A 20,957-nucleotide genomic window follows, 5' to 3' on the forward strand; every position below is an offset into this window, starting at 1 on the left:
GCAACTACTTTCTCCCACTACCACACTCTACCCTTCTTCACTCACTCTCTCTCTCGCTTGACACGTTAAAAATAAACCACAAACACGCCTTTGCACATTTTTTCCGTTATGATTCTAGAACCACACAATCACTTTTTTTAATCATTAAAATAATTATTATCCATATTTTCCTTTTCCATCGTCCTCATCTCATTATTATCTCACTCTACTCAATCAAGTTATCCAGAATGTTATTTGCATCAGCTCTTTAAACATGTTTTTAATTTAAACATCAAAACTTTACTACAAAATGCACAATGTAGAATTAATCATCCGGGTCATTTATTCAAACAGTTTATAATGAGTTTAATTGATTTAAAATTAATGAAAATATTGACGAGATCAATTTAAACTAATTCCTTTTATATTTGTCATGAACATTTAATATTTTTAGTGTAACCATTAATGAAATTATTACTTAATACCGTATAAGTTTGCTTATTAATTGTGTTAGAGTTAAGAAGTCAAAAAGCAATGTCTTTGTTACCTTAATGACCGGTTAAAGTTTTAAATATTAAATTCCCTTTTAACATTGTTTTTCAGCATTTTTATCCTTTTTCATTTATAAACAAATTTTACTTATTTAAATTTGTTAATACCGAGAAATCGAATTTTCTATCTCCTTATTTATATTTTACACAAATCTGCACACTTTTCACATCATATTTCCTGTTACCATTTACCTAAATATTAAATTACCTTTTACCATTGGTTTTCAGTGTTTTTAACCATTTGAAGCTTATTTATCCTTTTTCCCTCTATAAACAAATCGAGACATTCTCAAAAACAAAAATTGCATCGATTAGTTTTTTTCTTAAATTAATCTACATCTGATGTCTAATTCTAAAACGGGAATCGTGGTTGAAGTTATACTTTTAGGTATTCAATTTTTTTTCTCCAATAAAAAAAAGTTAACCACAAAAATAAATATTTACCTTATGGGAGTTTTTGAAGACATTTTTGTCTTTTCCTCGTATGGAAAATGAGCTACACAAATTATCGTGCATGAAATGAATTGTGATATGAAAAATGTGAAGATTTGTGTAAAATATAAACAAAAAATTGATTTGACAGAAATAGTTGTAGTTTGACAAATATAGAATTATTATTATTCGAAATAGTAGTTGTTTGAATCGTAATGTTAATAAATAAAATAAAATAAAAATATCAGTAGGAATTAATTTGCGGCGATCGAAGATGAGGTGGCACGTGGTGATTATCTTGGTGAGTATAAGCTTAGTTGTATGTGCCAACCAACAAATGAATGAACGATGTGAGTGATGGCATGGCAGTGAAAGTGGTTGCCCAAACCACGAAACTCTAAAAGCCAAGAAGAGGATCTGTGACTGTGATCAAAGCCATGACGACAACTTCTCCTTCCTTTTATTGCCACGAGGCGTCTAAACCAAACCATTCTGCTTTTTCAAAGATCAAACGGTCAAATCTTTCTTTTTCTTCAACACTCAAATGTGTAATTTCTCATGCTTCTTTCAGAATCACATTCCACACACATATATATCTGGGATAAGGATGTGAACTGATTTCGTAAGGAGAACAGACACATCATCGATTTAATTAATATTTTTTTCAACCTTTTTTAACCTTTAACTACTCGGTGTTATCTAAAATCTTAAACTATTGGCAACAGTATCACACAGATTAAACATAACCACATTAATTACCATACATGAATAAGGCTTAGGTTAGTGTGTGTGTGGGGCAATGAATGTGCATACACCGAAACAGAAAAAAAGAAAAAAAAGGGTAAAGATAACGCAGACAGACGTATTACGTAACGGAGCTTTGACTTGGAAAAAGTCATCCAAGTGAATCCCCTCGCTCTTTAGTTGACCGACTTCACTCTCTTTCCATCATAGCACCAACTCATCTCATCTCGTTCCTATATAAACACCACAACCTCTATGCTCACACCCACTCAACTACCTCTCTCATACACACACTCTTAATTCTCTGCTCGCTCTCGCAGTTCACACACCTAACCAACCAAAAGACTACATCCAATCATCGTATTTCAATATTTCAATCTAAGTCTTCCTTCGTTAATGGCTTTGGAGGCTTTGAATTCTCCGACAGCACCCGCGGCTCCCTTTCGTGGCTACCAAGAAGAGGAGGACCTTGACCTTCAGTTCCGCGAGCCTTGGTCTAAAAGGAAACGCTCTAAACGACCGCGTTTCGAGACCGAGGAAGAGTACCTCGCTCTTTGCCTCATCATGCTCGCGCAGAGCGGCAACAACAGTTCCTCCCACCGCCAAACAACTCAACACTCGCCGCCACCATCTCAGAAAGAACCGTCACCGTCACCGCCGCTCAAGTTATCCCACAGATGCACCGTTTGCAACAAGGCCTTTCCTTCTTATCAAGCACTCGGTGGACACAAGGCCAGCCACCGCAAGGCCTCGTCCGAATCTACCTCTGTCTCCGCCGTCGCCAGTGACAGCGTTACCGCTTCCCCTGTCGGCGGTGGAAGGATGCACGAGTGTTCCATCTGTCACAAGAGTTTCCCCACCGGACAGGCCCTGGGTGGTCACAAGCGCTGCCACTACGACGGCGGGAACCACCACAGTAACAGCAACGCCAACGGAAACAACAGCAGCGCCCTCACTTCCTCCTCCGACGGCGTTGGCGGCGGTGCTGCCTCCTCCCACACGCTCCGTGGGATCGACCTGAATCTTCCGGCGCCGCTCACGGAGTTCTGGCCGCCGGTGGGGTTCGACTTCAGGAAGAGAGTCGGCGGAGGCGGCGAGCAAGAGGTGGAAAGCCCGTTGCCAATAACCGCCGCCAAGAAGGCGCGTTTGTTTTCAGGGGAGGACCACGTCGGTGATGATCAAACGGCGTAGCTTTGTTCACCACCGAAGAAATGTTTATTTTAATTTTACTGTAATTCAGTTCGCTGATCTGGTGAATATGAATAGTAACCTCTTAGTTTAATTTCCATTTGTTGTTTTTATTTGTATTTTGTCTGGTTTAGGGGGATTGGGTTGGGATTAGGTTCGGATTTTGTTTCTGCTCATCTGTACAGACAAAATTTGTTCATTGCTTTTGGACTCTTCTTTGTCATTGATGCAATCTAACAAATTCGTTTATCAGTAATATTATTTATGTTAAAGATTAATAAAAACGAGTTCTCATTATTCTTATACATTTACTTGTTCCATTCTTCAGTACTCGGTGTGTGAATTGTACATTACCTTATTGATTAAATACATATTTTTACCAGGTAGAAGAAAATTAAACAATATAAAAAGACTTGCCTGTAAGTGGACTTAGACCATGTTAATTAAAGATGATGATGAGACTATGCAAGACACACCTATTCAGAAATTTTGACGTTTTCTATGGAGTTAATGATATGCCCCTTGGATGAAAAAGAGAGTGGAATCGAATTCCAAATAAGGCAGCATTATATATAATAATAATTAGGAGTGAAGTGTATTGAAGGTGGGTGGTAAACTGCAACCCATATTAATTGACCAGTGGTGAAGAATGGATTAAGTCAAGTCTTTGTGTAATAAAATAATAATAATAAGATGGTGGGTGAGGTTTTTAGTTGGGCCCAAAAACATCCACTGGATGCCGCGTGAACAACGCAGGGACAGCAGGAACCAAATTTCTTCTTAATTTTGTTTAGATAATGTATTCATTGACACTCACTTGGTGACAATTAATCCTCTATATCTGGCATAAAGCTCTAGAATTTAGTTGTGAAATGGGATAATGAAAAGAAAAAAGAGTGGTAATGAAAGGCTAGCTACACCAAATTAGATGATGTTAGGGCAATGGGGGAAGGTGGGTTGAACCGAAACCCTCCCTTCCCCATGTGGTTACTGCTGCCTTTAATGCACATGTTGGTATCATTATACCAAATTTGCATCCGCTTTATTATGTGGCTAAGGACACTTGTTATCGGGTTGGCAAATCCATCCACCCACTAATTAATAACAACTCTTTCTATCTATCTATATCCACTCTCCACACTTCGGTAATTCCGTTGAATTATTCAGCGTACGTGTGTTTTTGTTTCATTGAAAAGTAATGTTGTGTGAGGGGGTTTTATCTGGCAAGACGTGTGGGGAATGCTTGAACGTGTGGTACAGTGTAGTAGTGATAATGCATTCAACTAAGCTACGTTAATTATTAATTAATTAATTAGTTGTACTGATTTTCGATGCTTTCTTAGGGATGCAAAAGTATATATGATCCTCACTCACGCGTTATGTTATGTGGCTATGTAAAATCCAGACGATAGGGTTCAATTAAGAAGTTGTGACTTGAAGGAGTGTGAATCCTATGTTACATGCGTGTCGTGTTGTCAAAGTCGGTTCCTCCAAACACGCTCTTCACTAACATATTCTATACCATTCTACTCTATGCTAATCCAAACACATACGTTATTATCGCTCCTTCCTTAACCCCATATTTTTCCATTCTCCTTATATTATATACTTTCTTTCCACCAAATTAGTACTCCGCTACCTTCACATTCATATTAATTACGATGTGTGTACACACACATAACTTTGATAGTTTTTAATTCTAAAAAATAAATAAAATAAAGCACGTTCTCTCTAATCATATTTAAGATTTTTAAGGGTTGAAATGAAAACCCGATTAAATTAAATATCATTCAAAACTAAACCCTAAATGTGAAAACATGGTATGGACAGCGTGATCCACGTACACCTATGCAGAATTTGAGGAGAAGAAGGATAAGATGAAAGGAATTTGTGTCCTTTGCGTACGGGAGGTAAATATAGAGGAAGAAGCCTTTTATTACGTGATCCACGTATGCTTTGTCATTTTAGAATGGTAAAGAAGCATAAGTCAGCTTCTTCAATGCACGTACCACCAAGAAACAAATTCATTAATTAATTAACTAATCAATCTCCTTCTTAATTACGATTTCACTATAATCTCATGCAAATTTAACATGTACGTGGATCTCAATTCAACATCACTTTAAAAACTTCAACAAAAGCCATCACAGACGTGAAAGAAACACCACCTCTTCTGCATTACTCATTCCCTCCACTCCATCTTTCTCTTAATTACTCAAAACAAAGTGTCAAAATTTACTTAATGAAACTCACCAAAACTCTCCTGTTAACTACACTGTCACGCTTATTATTAGTTAATTCAGTGATGAAGAACTCAATCAAACACAAAAAAACAAAAACCATAATAAAAAGAAACATAAAATTGAGTGAGCCGCCACATTATATATACTATAGTCCTCGTCACAATTTTCATTTCAACTTATTAAATCAATTTCATAAATTCACTTCTATCTTATAACATCTAAGTTATATTTAGCCCAAAATTTTAAAACTATTAATTACCAACGTGAAAAAACAAGTACTTTAATTTAGTGATATCTCCCTTCTTTCTTGAGTATATCCCATAAATGTCACTAATAATAATTTGGTTGGCACAGGCACCAAACTTCCACGTGCATTTCATCATGTACCTGAGCTAGACAGTTTGACCTATTTAAGCATCATGTCATGTTTTAACCCATAGAATCAGAATCAAAACCAGGTTACCACAATATGCTTAACTGTCACCAATTAATAAAGCTATTAGCAGCCAATAGGGGCCAAAATAGCAACCATCTATGGCAGAAATCCAAATCACAAATTCAAGAGAATTATTTTTAAAAAAAAAAAGTTGTCTTTTCTGACTGCAATTTCAATGAATCCACAATACTTACAACGAATTATATATGCTATATAAAGCAATCTAATTTAGCGAAAATACGCTTAAAAACCACACATAAAAACTCACAATCAATTTTAATGTAATTTTAGTGTCCTGAATCTTATGTTAACGGATATCCAACAAAAATCATTTTTATTCAAAAGAAGCACGAAGAAAATAAAATTAGTCGGAACAAAGGAATTAATGTAGAAATTTGGGATTCAACTATCGAAGGTATCAATTATAATTATATATCATTGCATAGAAAATCCAAATCTCTTTTCTGATTTTTTAATAGAAAAAAGGTTATTTTGATAATGGGTTATGTTTTCACCCGATTCAAGTCAATCCGCTAATATTAATGATCGCATTCTCAAAGTATTGTCCGTAGTATGAAGTTTTGTCACTGTTTTATTTTCAAAAGACGCTTAGAGAGTGGGAAGAAAAAAAAATATTTAAATTGCACTTGACCTCAACTCTTACATAATATCAGACTTATTTGATGTATCAAAACAAGTTTTATATATGTATATATATAACATGTTTCAACGCGAGAAAAGAGAATTCAAATCTAAACTATTCAGGTAAGAAAGATGATGCAAATTTACAGTGAAAGAGTGGAAGGTCGAAGCTACTAGGCAAAACCAAAAAGCACAATTGATATTGTTCATTCAATTATTGCCAAATTGGATGAAGGGGATTAAATTGAATAAGAATATTTGGGCAAATTGTTTGCAAGTGGCAAAACCAACGGGATTAGGTCAAATAAGAGGAATCGGAATAGAAGATTGAATATAGATTTACGAAGTCTAAGTCTCAAACCTTAGGTTCATTGCCATTTGCTATGTCTTATGTACCCAATGACCTTTTCTCTTTTCAACAATCATACACATAAATAACACTCTTTTAGTTTATCAACTTGTTCTTCCATTCGATAAGATTTATTAGGGTTCGTCATCCTTACGTGGAAAGGCTTTGTGTCACTGCTCTGCTTTTGATAATACGAGAATGTTTAGGTCAATTCGATTCAATCATGCCAACTTATTTTAATTACATATATCTTAATGGATAACCTCACCAATACATCCTTAAACATTTCTTTTATTTCATGTAAATACTTTCTCTTAATAATATTACTCACTCACTTCGACCAATCAATTATGCAAACTATTCCAAAAACCTTAATATTTCGGAATGTGAAACTTAACATAGTTAAAATATACATAATCCATATTTTCTTAACATCTTCTGAAAAAGTATAATTATTTTCGTCATTCCGAAAGAAGTACGGAAAGTAATTGTCTTCCAGTCGTAACAAGATGGCCCGTATCAAACAAAGTGGGTAAACAAGCCCACGTATTAAAACGGAAAGCCCAAACTGGACCTTGTTGGGTTCAAGATGTATGATATACTCTTGTTATGTAAGTACAATTCTGCTAGTTATACCACATTTTTTAGCTTTTCTTTTAAATATATTTCCATTCACCATACAACATAATACAATGTGAATAACTTTCAAAAGTAATTAATAAAAGATTCTGAAATTAATGTTTCCTAATATCCAAAACACCTCCAGATATTTAATTACGAAATACATTCACAACTTTTTTTTTTTAATTTTAATTTTTATATCAAACATCTTTCATTTAATTTTGAAACGCATTAAATACTCTTCAAGAAATTAAATTTAAAGGTCTCATTTATAATTCTGTTTTATAGCTTGCTCTGGTTGAACCCGTTGAGGTATATTTATTGACTATTGAAAAGGGCAGTGTGAAAGCGACTTTTTAAACTTTCTTTGTACTTATTGTCGAAATGCTTTTCTTTTAAATAATTTTAAACACATTGTTTAAAACAAATGCATTTTTTTTTTTTACCTATTTCTTAAATATAATATTCTTTTATTTGACGTGATGATCCAAAGCTCCTTCTAAATAATAGAACTACCAACATTAATAGAGAACCGTTGTGTATAAAAGAGCCTTAAATGCAGCGAATAAACTTGATTATTTTAGGCTAAGAAAATAAGAACTTGAAATCAAATCACAGATCTTCTTTACCTCTCATGTGTGTTCACTGTTTATTCATTTCTTTTCTTTTCCTTTGGAAGGATTATTTTATTAAAAAATATTCTTGATGAGCAAGTTTGAGATTTTTTTTAATGTTTTGAGGTGTTTTTCGGATAAAAAATGTTCACAAACTTAGTTGTATATTTGGGGACAATAGTTGAAACTTGCTAAGATTATGATAATGTTTGGTGAAAAGAGTGAGAGCATATGATCACAATGTACCAAAGAAAAATGATTTTTTGACTACTAAATTTTGACAATTTTCTCTTATATCATCTTAAATGGTATTTTTTAAGTGGTTTACTAGTTTTCAATTTTTTCATTTTCAATATTTCAAAACCACTTAGAAGTAGGGGTGATAATGCGGGCCAACCCGGCCCGCACCGCTCCGCACACTTTATGCGGGCTGCAAACACGGGCTCGTCCCGCATATCCCTTGGCCCGCGGGCTTGCAGGCTGACCCGTTTTTTTTTTTTTTTTTTTTTATGATAAAACTTTCAATTTTTAAAAATTGTGAAACTTTAAGAAGTTCACAAAATTAAGTAAAGACTTTGGGAAATTTGATGATAAATTGATAATTCAACATTTTTATCATATTCACACTATGACATACACAATGTATACTTTAAATTTTAGCACATTAAAAAATACATAATACTTGTCTTCTCCAGTTATACAAGAATTTGAAACACGTTAATGCAAGAATCCATAAAAAAAGTAATTAATATACACAAGTGCAAGTTAATTTTTTTTTTCTAAATTTTATGCGAGCTTGCGGGCTTATGCGGGCCGGGCCAATGCGGGTCTGCGGGCTCACTATCTTGGTCCACCCGCATTTTTTTGACGGGACGGTCTGATGGGCCAAATCCTAATTGTCACTTCTACTTAGAAAATGACATTTCATATTGTAAGAATAAAAATTTAAAATTTAATAGTTAAAATATCATTATTGTGTACTAAAATATAGGCCGAGAGGAAACGAGAAAGTATGGTTGTTTCATGTGCATTGAATCTTGATACCTTTGTTCGTCCAAAAGTTGATACCTACATACTAAATGAATAGGTTCAATGCCACTAATTTTATTTTTCCATTTTATATATTATTCTGGACCTCGTTACCATAAATCGTGATAAAAATGGTTTGTGATAGCATCATACGAATTTGCAGTTTTTAATGTCGTACCACTACTTTCGTTTTCTTATTGCTGTCACCAACAGAAATAATGGAGGTTACGCTTAAAGCTAAGCTCAATACAGTGCTCCGTACCATCAATCACACACACCCTCACGTTACACATGTTTTTCTCTTCAGATTAAAGTGATGAAGAGAAGAATTTTAAAACATTTTTTACTCCAAAAGTAACCATTTCTTTGTTTACTACATTAAAACTCGTCAAAGTGATTCCCAAGCTTCAACTTAAACGTAATGTTACTTTGTGGGAACACGTTACTAGCTACAAATAACGAACGCATGCTACCATGCAATCATGCTTGTAAAAATAATGCGACGCTATTACATAATAATTGCAGTATCATTTCATCGCACAAGTTCGTATGATTAAACATTTTGTAGCCCAACTTTTTATTAAGAGCGTTTCATTAATTCCACTTTTGAATATTCATTTCCGGAGTGAATTTAATATGTACCTGATAACGTTTAATTGATCAGATTTAATGGCAACATATTTAACATCTATAATTATGTGTCTACCTAACGGTATGATTCTTTGTTCTTATTTTTAAGCCATGTGAAGTCTGCTACGTATAAGGGTGAATTAAATTTCCGTACAAATTTCTTAAAGTGGTTAGTTTGTGCATGATGAGTTTCTGAGTGCAATCGCTGTTTAATTATTGTGAAAGGAAATGAAGAAGAAGTAGCAATGGTAGCCAAGATCTGAGAGATTATGCGCAAAATCTGCAGCATTAAACCGTGACAGGGTTCTCACACTCTATCATCATTACGCTGTCCCTTTTCTCTCACTCATACTCTGATCCACACAAACCACGTAGAATATGCTTTAGGTAGATATAGAATCCACATTTTCTACCCAAAATGCATGCTTTTGGTAACCATCACTGTCAAGTTATTTTTCTTTCTTCGTTTTGCCTAAACATTATTCTAAGAGAAACGGATTCTGGCAAAAAAACCATAGGTAACATTTTCTTATCACGAAACATCTTCAGGAACAACCACCGATTTCTGATGTATTATTTGACTATCGTCACAATTTTGTTCTTAAAAAATATTTTAAAAAATGAAAAAAATATTTAAATTATTGATCTCGACTTTTAAACTATGTGAGGACTTATTGGGTGTAAGAAACATTTTCTAAACAAATGTGAAAATGTTTAACATATAGCCACAAAATTTGTTCTGCTGTACCACTTTTACTCCATTTTATCCGAAAGTTAACAAGTTAATAAAAGATAGTTTTGAGACAATTTGTCTTAAAATTTTAAATGTAAACGTTTAATTGTTAATCCTAAATGAGATTGGATGCTATTCCAACACTCTATGCAGTGGGCGTTGACTAATCTGATTGGGAATCTCTGAGGAGAATACAGTGAGTTTGAACAAATTGGGGACAATCTGAAAGTTGGGGGAATCAAGTGTGGAGGAAGGAATATAGTTAAAAAAAGATTTGAGTGAGGAATATTTAGAATTTGTGGTGATACAGTCAGCAACATGTGTAAGAGGGAGTTTAGTTTTGAAGGGTTTAGGGAAAAAGAAGAAAAGGAATGGGGGGGACCTAAACATGTGCATGATGAGTGAGGTGAGATGCAGCAGAGTAGCACTATTATGGGGATGTGTTCAAATGGGAATATGATATATTCTTCACTGTTTCTGTGATACAATGTGCTAATTTGTGTTGGATGGAACACATTTTTATTAGCAGTGTAGTGTTTATATGGTCAACACCCTCTGAACTAGGTCACTGTAATGTGTTGCAAAATTAGGTAAATATTGGACTTCAAACTTTTTTGTACCATTAATTAATTGCTACCAACCAGTTTTCTTCAAGTTTATTGCCAGATTGACTTCACTTTTTGAAACCAATCAAACTTTGATTCAACTTTTTCGACACTTATTTCTTCATTTATAAGTTATCTGTTGTATATTGTCTGCCTCAGTATCAGAAAGTCTAGCATAGTACCGTTCATTCGGGAACAAATAAATTAAAGCATTTACAATGTAGAATCACATAATGCCTACTACACAACTTCGATAGGACACTGTCTCGAGTTTTCAAAATCAATTTAAAATATTAACAGTAATTTTAGTACATTTTTTTTTGAGTTTTAAAACTAGTGATTACGATGTCATATTATAATTTTCATATAGATTTATTCCATAAACTAGTATGCAATGTGTGTGTATATCAACATATTTATCTTTGCGTTGAAGTATATTTTAAATGTTAATTTTGCAAGTTCAATGAGAAATTATTAGTTGATAAAAAAAATAAAGAGTGATTTGAGAAACAGTTTTTTGATATTATAGTATAATTTTGATTTAAATTTGTTTCAATCTCGAAAAATCATTGTTTAAGAAGTTATTCCCCTCCTTATATATTATTAGCAATTTAGTCATGACTAAAATTATGAAAATTGTAGAACAATATTGTGTAGAATGCAATGCACCATAATTTTATGTGTTTGGATCCGCGACTTTAGAATGTAATACGTTATGATGCACGAATCATATGTAATAATTTTATAACGTGCGGATACGACACGTAGTATATAATATGTCGTCAGGTTTATTTTAAAAATAATAAGGTAGGATATCTGAAATATGTATTTCAAAAATTACATCAATTCTTAAAAGTATGATAAATATATGATTCATACAGGGTGAATCCAAAATAAAATTATATGTATTAGACGTTGTTAAAATAAAAAATTATAAATTATCATCGTCATAAAAGTACACTACTTTATAGGTTAGATACTTCATTGATAAGTATCTATAAAATATCTTAAAGTATCAGATATATATACATGTAAAATACGGATACATGACCTAAATTGAAGTGAACTTTAAACATAATCCAACATCGTAAAATCGACTTGTAAAATAAAGTTTGCACCCACTATATATTTGAAATTTCTTTATCTTTAGTTGATGTGAGATATCCGATAGACTCTTCTCACATTAAAGACATGTCGAAATTTTAAGTTTAACTCAACTCCTAAAAACATGTTTGTAATGTGAGGTTTGCTTCTACTTATATACCTTATGAAATCGCCTTACTCTAGTCAATGTGGGATCTCCAACACGTCCCTCACACCAAGACACATAAATCTTGAGCGTGGACTAGACATTAATGACGATTCAACAACGAGTGGTACAATAGATCCAACAAATAACAAATCTTTGATAGTGAGTGACATATTAGGTCAAACAAATAACAAATTTTATTAGGTTACACTCAAACTCAACTTTGATACAACATTAAGAAGTAAAATGTAGGTCTAACTCAATCTCATAAAACTTACTTATAAGGTGAGGTTTAGACCTATTTATATATTCTAAATTGACTTTATCTCTATTCGATACTTCTAACAAAAAATAAGACATTTTCGTATATTCAAATGTCAAATAATTATAGAACATAATTAAAGATTTAATTAAAATTTAAGTTCTCATAATTTTTTTTCTATTTAATACTCAAAATATTATATTTTTTTAAGTCTTGTTTATTTATTTTAATTAGCTCACGTAGTTCTAATCTTGTCCAATCATCTTGAATTTATATATTTACCAACAATAAGTTCTTAAAGTGTAAGTCCATATCAATTTAATAATAAATTCTTTTTTTTTTTTTACATTTAGTCATAAATATACAACAATGTAGACAATTTGTTCTTCATTGTTAAATTTTGTGAGAATATTTTGTCATTTTATTTTGTGCGGATATTCTGTCATTTAAGTCGATATTAAATCACATTTTAAGAACTAATTTGACATTAAAGGTGTGTTTGGAAATATTTTAAGAAAATTGATTCTATTTAATGTGGAAAAATAAATTTTGGCTGATGGAGAAGCTAAAAAGAATTGCTTTTCTTTGATGTGAATTTTCCATCTATAATTGATTTTAAAAATTGATTTTGAGTGTCTCTAAACATATTATTAGCGTAAATTGATTTTGGGTGTTTTCAAAGTGAAATCAAATATGCACTATGTTATTAATTTAATTATATCATTACAAAAAAATATTACAAAATAAAAAAATTATTGGTTACTAATCACTATTATAAATAAAAAACCATAATTGATCTCTAAATTTGTTTATAAAATTTAACTACAAAAAGAAATTAATCACTGAACATTAACTATTAAAATTTTTACTACTAAAAGAATTGGTTTTTAATTAGTCTTTAATTAATTAGTATTTCAGTTATAATTATTTATTCAAATATGTCTATTTTTATAACCAAATATATATTTTTTTATTTTATAAATTAATATTTAAACTTATCATTATAACAATTAATAATTTTTGTAAATAAGTAAAATTGATGTTTAATGAAATCTTTTTTTAAAGTTTATGGATATTTAAAATAAAATATCAAAAAAAATTATAACATATTACTCGTTGACATTAATCATGATCGATTTCTTTTAACACAATGACACTGAAAATGAAAAAAAGAAATTAGTTTTATCAAGTGATATTTAATTGAAAAGGTATGCTTGAAAAACAACTATTTTTTTTATCAAATAACCATAATTGATTTTTTTTTCCAGCTTAGCACGTGTTTGGTGTGGTAGGAAGGAAAAAAGCTTAAGAGAAAAATAAAGTAAAAAAAAAGGAGAGAAATCAATAACTATTTGATTCGTTCCATCTTTTTAATGTTTTAAGTTTTATTAAAAATAAATTTAATATTTTATAGAGGATATTTTCTTTCTGCAATAATTTTTAATGTAGTAGAAAATATAAAACTTTTACCAGGTGTCACTAAATCCTGCCTAAAGCTCCAAATTCAAAATGTTGCGTTTGAAGTGTTTGATGAATTGTTTTAAAGTGACTAAGAAGAATGATAGAAGGAGAGATGAAAAGAAGAAAAAAAAGGAAATTGTAGTAGTGATATTTTTTGAGGCAGAAAGTAAAAATAAGTGTTGGCGATGCCAACTGTCCACTAAGGAAAAAGAGGTGAGTGATGATGAAAATGAAAGGGTGGAGGATTAGGACTGAGTTGGCTACACACTACACTTTGATCAGAACACAGCAGAAGCGAAGATGAACAGAACTGAGCCATTTAATGAGAGGTCCATTTACTACTATACTACCATACTAGAGCATAGTATGTATAGAAGTTCGCGTTATTGAAGGGATGCAAAAGAGAAAGCTGAAGTGTCAGTTTTGGCGTGCACAACTCAGCAACTTGCACCCCAGAAATTGAATGGTGTCTACACACTTTCTCACCACAAATCAAAGACCAAAATGCATTAGGAAAAGTGTAACAAAGTGGCAATGTTCAAGGCTGCTAGACACAACACAACACAACCTTGGTTTCTTAACACTTTGGCATTTTCTGTACTTTGAGTTACACATGAGAAAAAGAAACCGCTTCACCTCAGTCTCTGCTTGATTGTTCTTTTTCTTTTTACTTTTTTCCTTTTTTTTTGTGTGTTTTCTCCTTCAGCTTCTGGCTTCCGTGGCTGTGTTGAAAGTTGGGACTTGAAACTCAGTTTGGTGCTCCTGACTCCATACACAAACAAACACACTGTCATGCACAGCAACAACACCTGTTGCACTGCACCATTTGTCTTGTACATCTTCTATTGAACTCCCACTGTGCGTGAGTCTCTTGCCACTGTGATTCTGGTGTAAGATCTTGGTTTACCATTCTCTCGCTTTACCTTTATTTTTGTTACCTTCAGCTTCGTATCTGGTTATGCTGTGTTCGATATTCTTTTACCGTTTTTCTCTAGAAAAAAATTTGATTTTTTTCCTCTAAATTTAACAAAAGGGGTGCGAATATTGGAGGTTTTTTTTGGCAATGCGTGTTGTTCGTTTATCTATATATTATGGGTTTAAAAAAAAAATGGGGCGTTGGGTGTTGTTGGGAACTACACGGAGAGTGAAGTTTGGTGCTTGTCATTGTGATTTGCAAGTTGATCTGGGGCATATTTCTTCATGTGTGGTTGAGAGTTTCACAGCACCAAACAGCATAAAGTTATGATCTTGCCTTCATTATTTTACTAGATATCTGTGATACATTCTGGTGGATTCCTCAGATTTCAGCAGCCTAAGTTTGTTTATGATATATTCTTGCAAGTAGCTGATGTATGATTGTTCATTACTATAATAACTCCATATTCGTGATCTTCTTCATTTATTCCATACTTGGCAAAAGATTCTTGTTGTCTACAGTTTTGGTGGTTTTTTCAACTGATACCGAGATGCTGTTTTCAGTTGCAGGTTTTCAAACTTCAACCATATAAAAAAGGAGAAAAAAAAAAGCATTACAAGTATAGATTTAGATATATAAATTGATGCTGGATTTGGAACTTGGAGCTTTAAGGGCACTAGAGGTGTCGTTGGTGTGAATCTTTATTGGCTTTTAAAAAACAAAGAAACAGAAAGTGAAAGATAAAGAAATATGGGAAAGTGAGGTGGAGTCAGATTTGTGTCTCTGGTTTGATAATTGTTTAGTGTTAACACTCTGTTGGCTGTGTCCCCTGAGCTGACTCGGTGCGCCCGGGCTCCGTGGGCTTTGCCGCCGACCAAGGAAACAATCTCTTGGTGGAGTCTCTTCCCATTTAAGAGAACCTTTGCTTAAAAAATTGGACTCTCTCATCTCTCTCATTATTCATTCACCTTCTGCCTTGTTTGCTGTAAAGATTCGGTCATACTCTGCACTATTTAACCTTCCTGCTCTAAAACCTTCCTTTTCTCTCTTAAGCCAACAAACAACCTTGGATTAATCTTAGTGTGAGTTGGCCCTCAGACCTGAGCCTGTCTTCTCTTTCCTGGGGAAATTTTGTCTGCTACATGTGTAGGGATGTTTATTGGGGCTATCTATGATTTATTGGATTTAGAGATCAGCTACTGATAGTGGTGAAATCTGTTTTTCTCTTGTTTCAATCGAGTTGCCCTCAGCTGAGAGCAAGCAGATCTTATACTGTCAAGATGAAGTTCATGAAGCTTGGATCCAAGCCTGATACCTTTCAGACTGATGGGAACAATGTTAGGTGAGTTTATGTATTTTCTTTATCAGTGTCATGATGTTTTTTTCCTGAGATGAATTACACTGCTTGATGTGTTGACGTTCCTCTTTTTTTTTTAACAAATATGCATAAATTTACACAACCTGTTAAGTGTAATACACGTTCTCCCAATAGGTTCTTTCTTTAGCTCCTATAGTTTGCTTTTGAAGGTGGATAATTGATAGTGTTTGGATAACACAGAAGAATCAATTCTACCCTACAAAATCATGGTGATACCATGAAAAAGTAGAGGCTATTATTTTATTACTTTACATCCACTATGAAAAATAAATTGATTATTTCTAACCATGTATCTAATCCAACACACTATGTAAGAATTTGACACTTCCTATTTGTCATGATTTCTATTTATGTACGTACACTTCATTCTTCAAGGAGCTTTTCTGTGATTGAGGAGATGTTTTCAGTTTCATTCCTATATCTTCTTCCTTTTTTAATTGGGACAACAACTACTCTCTTACTATTCGAACTTGTAAATGGTTTCTAGCTTTCATAATGCATGGTATGAGTAAAAAAAATACGCAAAAAGATAATGTTGGGAAATGTAGCTTATTAAATATAAATATAAATATTAAATATTACACACATCAACAATAATCGTGCCCTGTACTTGATAGCTATTGACCTGTGGCATCTTTGGTGGCCGCCCTAGCTAGGACTCATACATTCCTTTGATGGTTTAATTATCTTTTTATCTTATTTTTTTCCATTAACTCCTATAACTACTGTTTTGTTAAGTGCATTGTTGCTGCATAGGACAATTTATCCAATTATTTATTCAAATTATTGGTATTCTTTTATATGACAACTAAACATAACCCACTTGCATTTTCTATATCCTCTAAAATTGTATTCTTGGTATTGTCATATGCAAATTATGTTAATTTTATGATATATTGGCCACATAATTTTCACACTTTCTTTAGTCTTGTCATACATACCCTTTTAGAAACAATATTGATCCAAATCAACCAAAATTTGGAACACAATAGTCACTGAGTCACTTATCCTAATAACTACTGCACACAGCATCTTTTGCTGTGTGACAGCTTCAAGTATGTAGGAAAGTAGCCTGGAAAAAGCCAATTAACTTTCATGCTGAATCCATTGCTCTGGGAAGAAGCTATTTGAAAAGTTTCGTGGTGTTTAAACGAGCTTTCAGAAGCCATTATATATTAGTTGGATATCCTTTTCATATGAACAAAGGTTTTAACATGATAAGTATGGCACATGGAAAAAGCTACATACAATAAGATTTCGCATATTGAGCCTGGAATTTGAACATCAAATTATTAACCGAGTTTGTTTAGTCCAATTGTGATGCTGAAAAATACATTTAAAAAGAGTATACAAGAAAAAGAAAATTCAAAGTCTCAGGTTCTCAATCATTTTTTAACCTGGCCCCATACTTTTCTGGAATTTTTTTTCCATTTTATGCAACCTTCAGACAGTATTTCTCAAGATGCATTTCATGTGCAGGTATGTGGCAAGTGAGTTGGCGTCAGATATTGTTGTTAGTGTAGGAGACATCAAGTTTTATTTGCATAAGGTATGATTCAGCCCAGTAAACATATCTAATGATTTGTACAAGTATGAAATTTCAATTGTTTATGGCAAGTTCTGGACAATTATTGACTAAAATTCATACTTTGATATTATGTTCCCAGTATATCATTGTATCATGAGGATGGTTCACTCTTCGATGTTCATTTCCCGTAGAACACATAAAACAACAGAAAAATGCTTTTGTTCATTATGGGTTTTGGATTTTGAAGATATTTAGGGGGGGTTTGGTCTTATTTTGTTAAGTAAATTGGTCATTTTTTTTATTCCTTTAGCATGTACCTAAAGGGCAAACAGTAAAAAACTCAACTGGTAAACCACTTGTCTGCATAGCTCTATGATAGGGAGCTGAACCTATAAGAGCTGTTACTGACCTATGTTAAATTCGCTTTCTAAGGCTGAATTCAACAGTTTTAGTTTCTTTTGTTATGAGTTTAAACTCTCTAAGATTTGCAAAGAATGTGGTTGGGCCACTATTACTTGAAAGTCACTGTAGACGCTGAGGAAACTGGCCATAATAGTTACAACTTCAAAATAAACAGTTAAGTAGATTTGGATGCAAGTTTTCATTTTATGTTACTGATATATACCAAATCCTTTGATGTGTAGTTTCCTCTCCTTTCAAAGAGTTCACACTTACAGACATTGATCTCCCTCAACAACGAAGAAAATTTAGATGAAGTTCAGATTTCTGACATTCCCGGTGGTGCAACTACCTTTGAAATATGTGCTAAGTTTTGCTATGGTATGACTGTTACCCTCAATGCTTACAATGTAATAGCAACTCGGTGTGCAGCAGAGTATCTTGGAATGCATGAGACCATTGAGAAAGGAAACCTCGTTTACAAGATTGATGTTTTCCTTAGCTCTAGCATTTTCCGTAGTTGGAAGGATTCAATCATCCTTCTTCAGACATCAAAGTCTATGTTACCTTTGGTTGAGGACCTAAAGGTTGTCAGCCATTGCGTTGATTCCATTGCAAATAAGGCATGTGTTGATGTATCCAAAGTTGACTGGTCCTACACCTATAACCGGAGGAAGCTTCCAGAGGAAAATGGGATTGAGTCAAACCAGAATGGGCTCAGAACAAGACTGGTTCCAAAAGACTGGTGGGTAGAAGATTTATGCGAGCTTGAAGTTGATCTATACAAGTCTGTGATTACAAATATTAAATCCAAGGCAGTTCAATCCAATGAAGTAATTGGTGAAGCTTTGAAAGCATATGCTTACAGAAGATTGCCAAATTTCAGCAAGGGTATGATCCAGTGTGGGGATGTGTCAAAGCATCGTGTAATAGTTGAAACTATTGTGTGGTTGTTGCCTACTGAGAAAGGCAGTGTTCCTTGTAGGTTCTTACTCAAGTTGTTGAAAGCTGCCATTTTTGTAGAATCAGGAGATAAAACTAAAGAAGAGCTGGTAAAGAGAATTGGGCAGCAGCTGGAGGAGGCTTCTGTAAGTGATATTTTGATTCAAGCACCAGAAGGGGATGCTACAATGTATGATGTTAGTATAGTAAAAAACATTGTTACAGAGTTTTTTACGAAAGATTACAATGCCGAGATTGAATCAGTTGCGGGTGGTGAACTAGAGGGAATAAGAAAACCGGGGATTTTATCAGATGCTTCCAAGCTGATGGTTGCAAAACTGATAGACGGATACCTTGCTGAAATTGCAAAAGATCCCAACTTACCTTTGTCTGATTTTGTTAATCTTGCTGAGTTAGTGTCTAGCGTCTCTCGTCCAGCTCATGATGGCCTTTACAGGGCTATTGATACATATCTGAAGGTAATTGTTCTCAAAAAGAATTATTTCATTCATATAGAAATTTTATGTGCTCAATATGCAGTAATATTTTAACTACACTCTTTTTTAAGTTGTATTAGGAGGTAACTAATTCATTCCCTTCTATTTTATCTTGCTTCAAATTTTTAAACACCACAGGAGCATCCTGGGATCAGCAAAGGCGAAAAGAAGAGGATATGCAAGCTGATGGATTGTAGAAAGCTATCAGTTGACGCATGCTTGCATGCAGTGCAAAACGAGAGACTACCATTGCGTGTAGTTGTGCAGGTACTATATTTTGAGCAGTTAAGAACTGCTGCATCATCCGGCACTAGCACTCCTGACATACCTAGAGGAATCAAAGACTTGAACAATGAATCCAATGGAAGCTCAAGGTCAGGGACAACTAACCCAGAAGATGAGTTGGATGCTGTGGCCACAGCTGAGGAACTGAAAGCATTAAGAAAGGAACTTGCATCATTGAGGCTGAGCAATGGAGTTGCAAACAATGACAAAGATGGAGATATCAAACCCAGCATGGACAAAGCTGTCATTGGCAAGGTGAAAGGGTTGCTCAAGTCAAAAAAGTCTTTCATAAAGCTTTGGGCCAGCAAAGGGGGTCAAGGGGAAAATAGTGGCTCAGACTCCTCAGAGAGTATTAGTTCTGCTAACCCAGAAGAAGCCAAATCTACTCCTTCTAGAAATAGGAGACATTCAGTTTCATGAGAGTAGTTTGGTTCGTTTTGTTGGCTTTTCTATCATTGTTTCTTTTCTTTCTTCCTTTTTATTATTACTAGTTCACTATTACAAGATTCCAACACTAGTGGTTTATATCTTCTATATTGAGTAGAGTACATATAGTTTAAAATAGTAGAGTTGTGAAGAATGGAAATCATGTAATCAAAACATCTATCCCATCAATAGTTTTTAAGCTGCACTTCGCACTTCCTTGAGATCGAAATATCCCAAGATTACAACCGCACACTTCTTTTCTTAGTAACTATTTGAAGGAAACTGATGGTATAAATGGATATTTACCACTTACCACAATAATCTAGTGTTATCGGTACTGCCATGTGTTTTTTGCTGAAACACTGACAAGACCTCATGGTCTATTATTTCGTACCTAATATTTGAATAACTTTTGAGTCTGCTATAAAAGATGTGCAAGTAGAAGTAGATTCGTCTGGTATTTAAAATAAAGCTATTGTTTTGGGGGGATCTGAGTAACATTTTGTGGACCTGCAAGCTTTCCATTATTCTAGTTTGAAGTCAAACCAGTGGTTCTTGCATATAATTTAAAGTCCACTTGTGGAATCTTTAGAGATTCATTCTTATTTATTTCAGTATGGAAGAAAGGAATTAGCGAGTGTAATCCAAAATGTGTCAAAATGTCTTCGTTTGATTGAGATAATATCTTAATGATTTCATACTAGTCTTAATGACTTTATTTTTGAGAAATCATAATGATAAAGCAATAGAAAAAACTTTAATTTTGAAATGGAACAGTATAATAAATTATGTTAAATCAATCATAGTTACATTAGGTG

At 33.5% G+C, this 20,957-nt stretch overlaps 1 protein-coding gene and 1 pseudogene across 2 annotated transcripts; both read left to right on the forward strand.

The window, feature by feature from the left end:
- Window positions 1–1,958: 1,958 nt before the first annotated feature.
- Window positions 1,959–3,199, forward strand: LOC114192483 (zinc finger protein ZAT10 pseudogene; annotated as a pseudogene).
- Window positions 3,200–13,921: 10,722 nt separating this feature from the next.
- NPY2 (Phototropic-responsive NPH3 family protein) lies at window positions 13,922–20,360 on the forward strand. Of its 2 annotated transcripts, none has more exons than XM_028081651.2 (5): window positions 13,922–14,658; window positions 15,248–16,026; window positions 17,542–17,611; window positions 18,235–19,410; window positions 19,567–20,360. In XM_028081651.2, the coding sequence occupies exons 2-5, from the start codon at window positions 15,965–15,967 to the stop codon at window positions 20,131–20,133; spliced, it is 1,875 nt and encodes a 624-aa protein (XP_027937452.1). In that variant the 5' UTR covers window positions 13,922–14,658; window positions 15,248–15,964; the 3' UTR covers window positions 20,134–20,360. The 2 variants fall into 2 exon arrangements, with proteins under 2 accessions (XP_027937452.1, XP_085521232.1); XM_085665106.1 differs by having other exon boundaries at window positions 13,922–14,630.
- The last annotated feature ends 597 nt before the right edge of the window (window positions 20,361–20,957 follow it).

The sequence above is a fragment of the Vigna unguiculata genome, chromosome 7, assembly GCF_037176805.1.
Source record: "Vigna unguiculata cultivar grain cowpea cultivar isolate G323 ecotype 2 chromosome 7, ASM3717680v1, whole genome shotgun sequence".
NCBI classification, from domain to species: Eukaryota; Viridiplantae; Streptophyta; class Magnoliopsida; order Fabales; family Fabaceae; genus Vigna; species Vigna unguiculata.

Excerpts from the sequence above, each read along its gene's own strand:
- NPY2 (XM_028081651.2), top strand. The coding sequence starts at position 15,965 with ATGAAGTTCATGAAGCTTGGATCCAAGCCTGATACCTTTCAGACTGAT. Across the intron at positions 17,612-18,234 it reads TCAAGTTTTATTTGCATAAG|TTTCCTCTCCTTTCAAAGAG; the intron begins GTATGATTCAGC and ends TTTGATGTGTAG. Across the intron at positions 19,411-19,566 it reads CTATTGATACATATCTGAAG|GAGCATCCTGGGATCAGCAA; the intron begins GTAATTGTTCTC and ends TAAACACCACAG.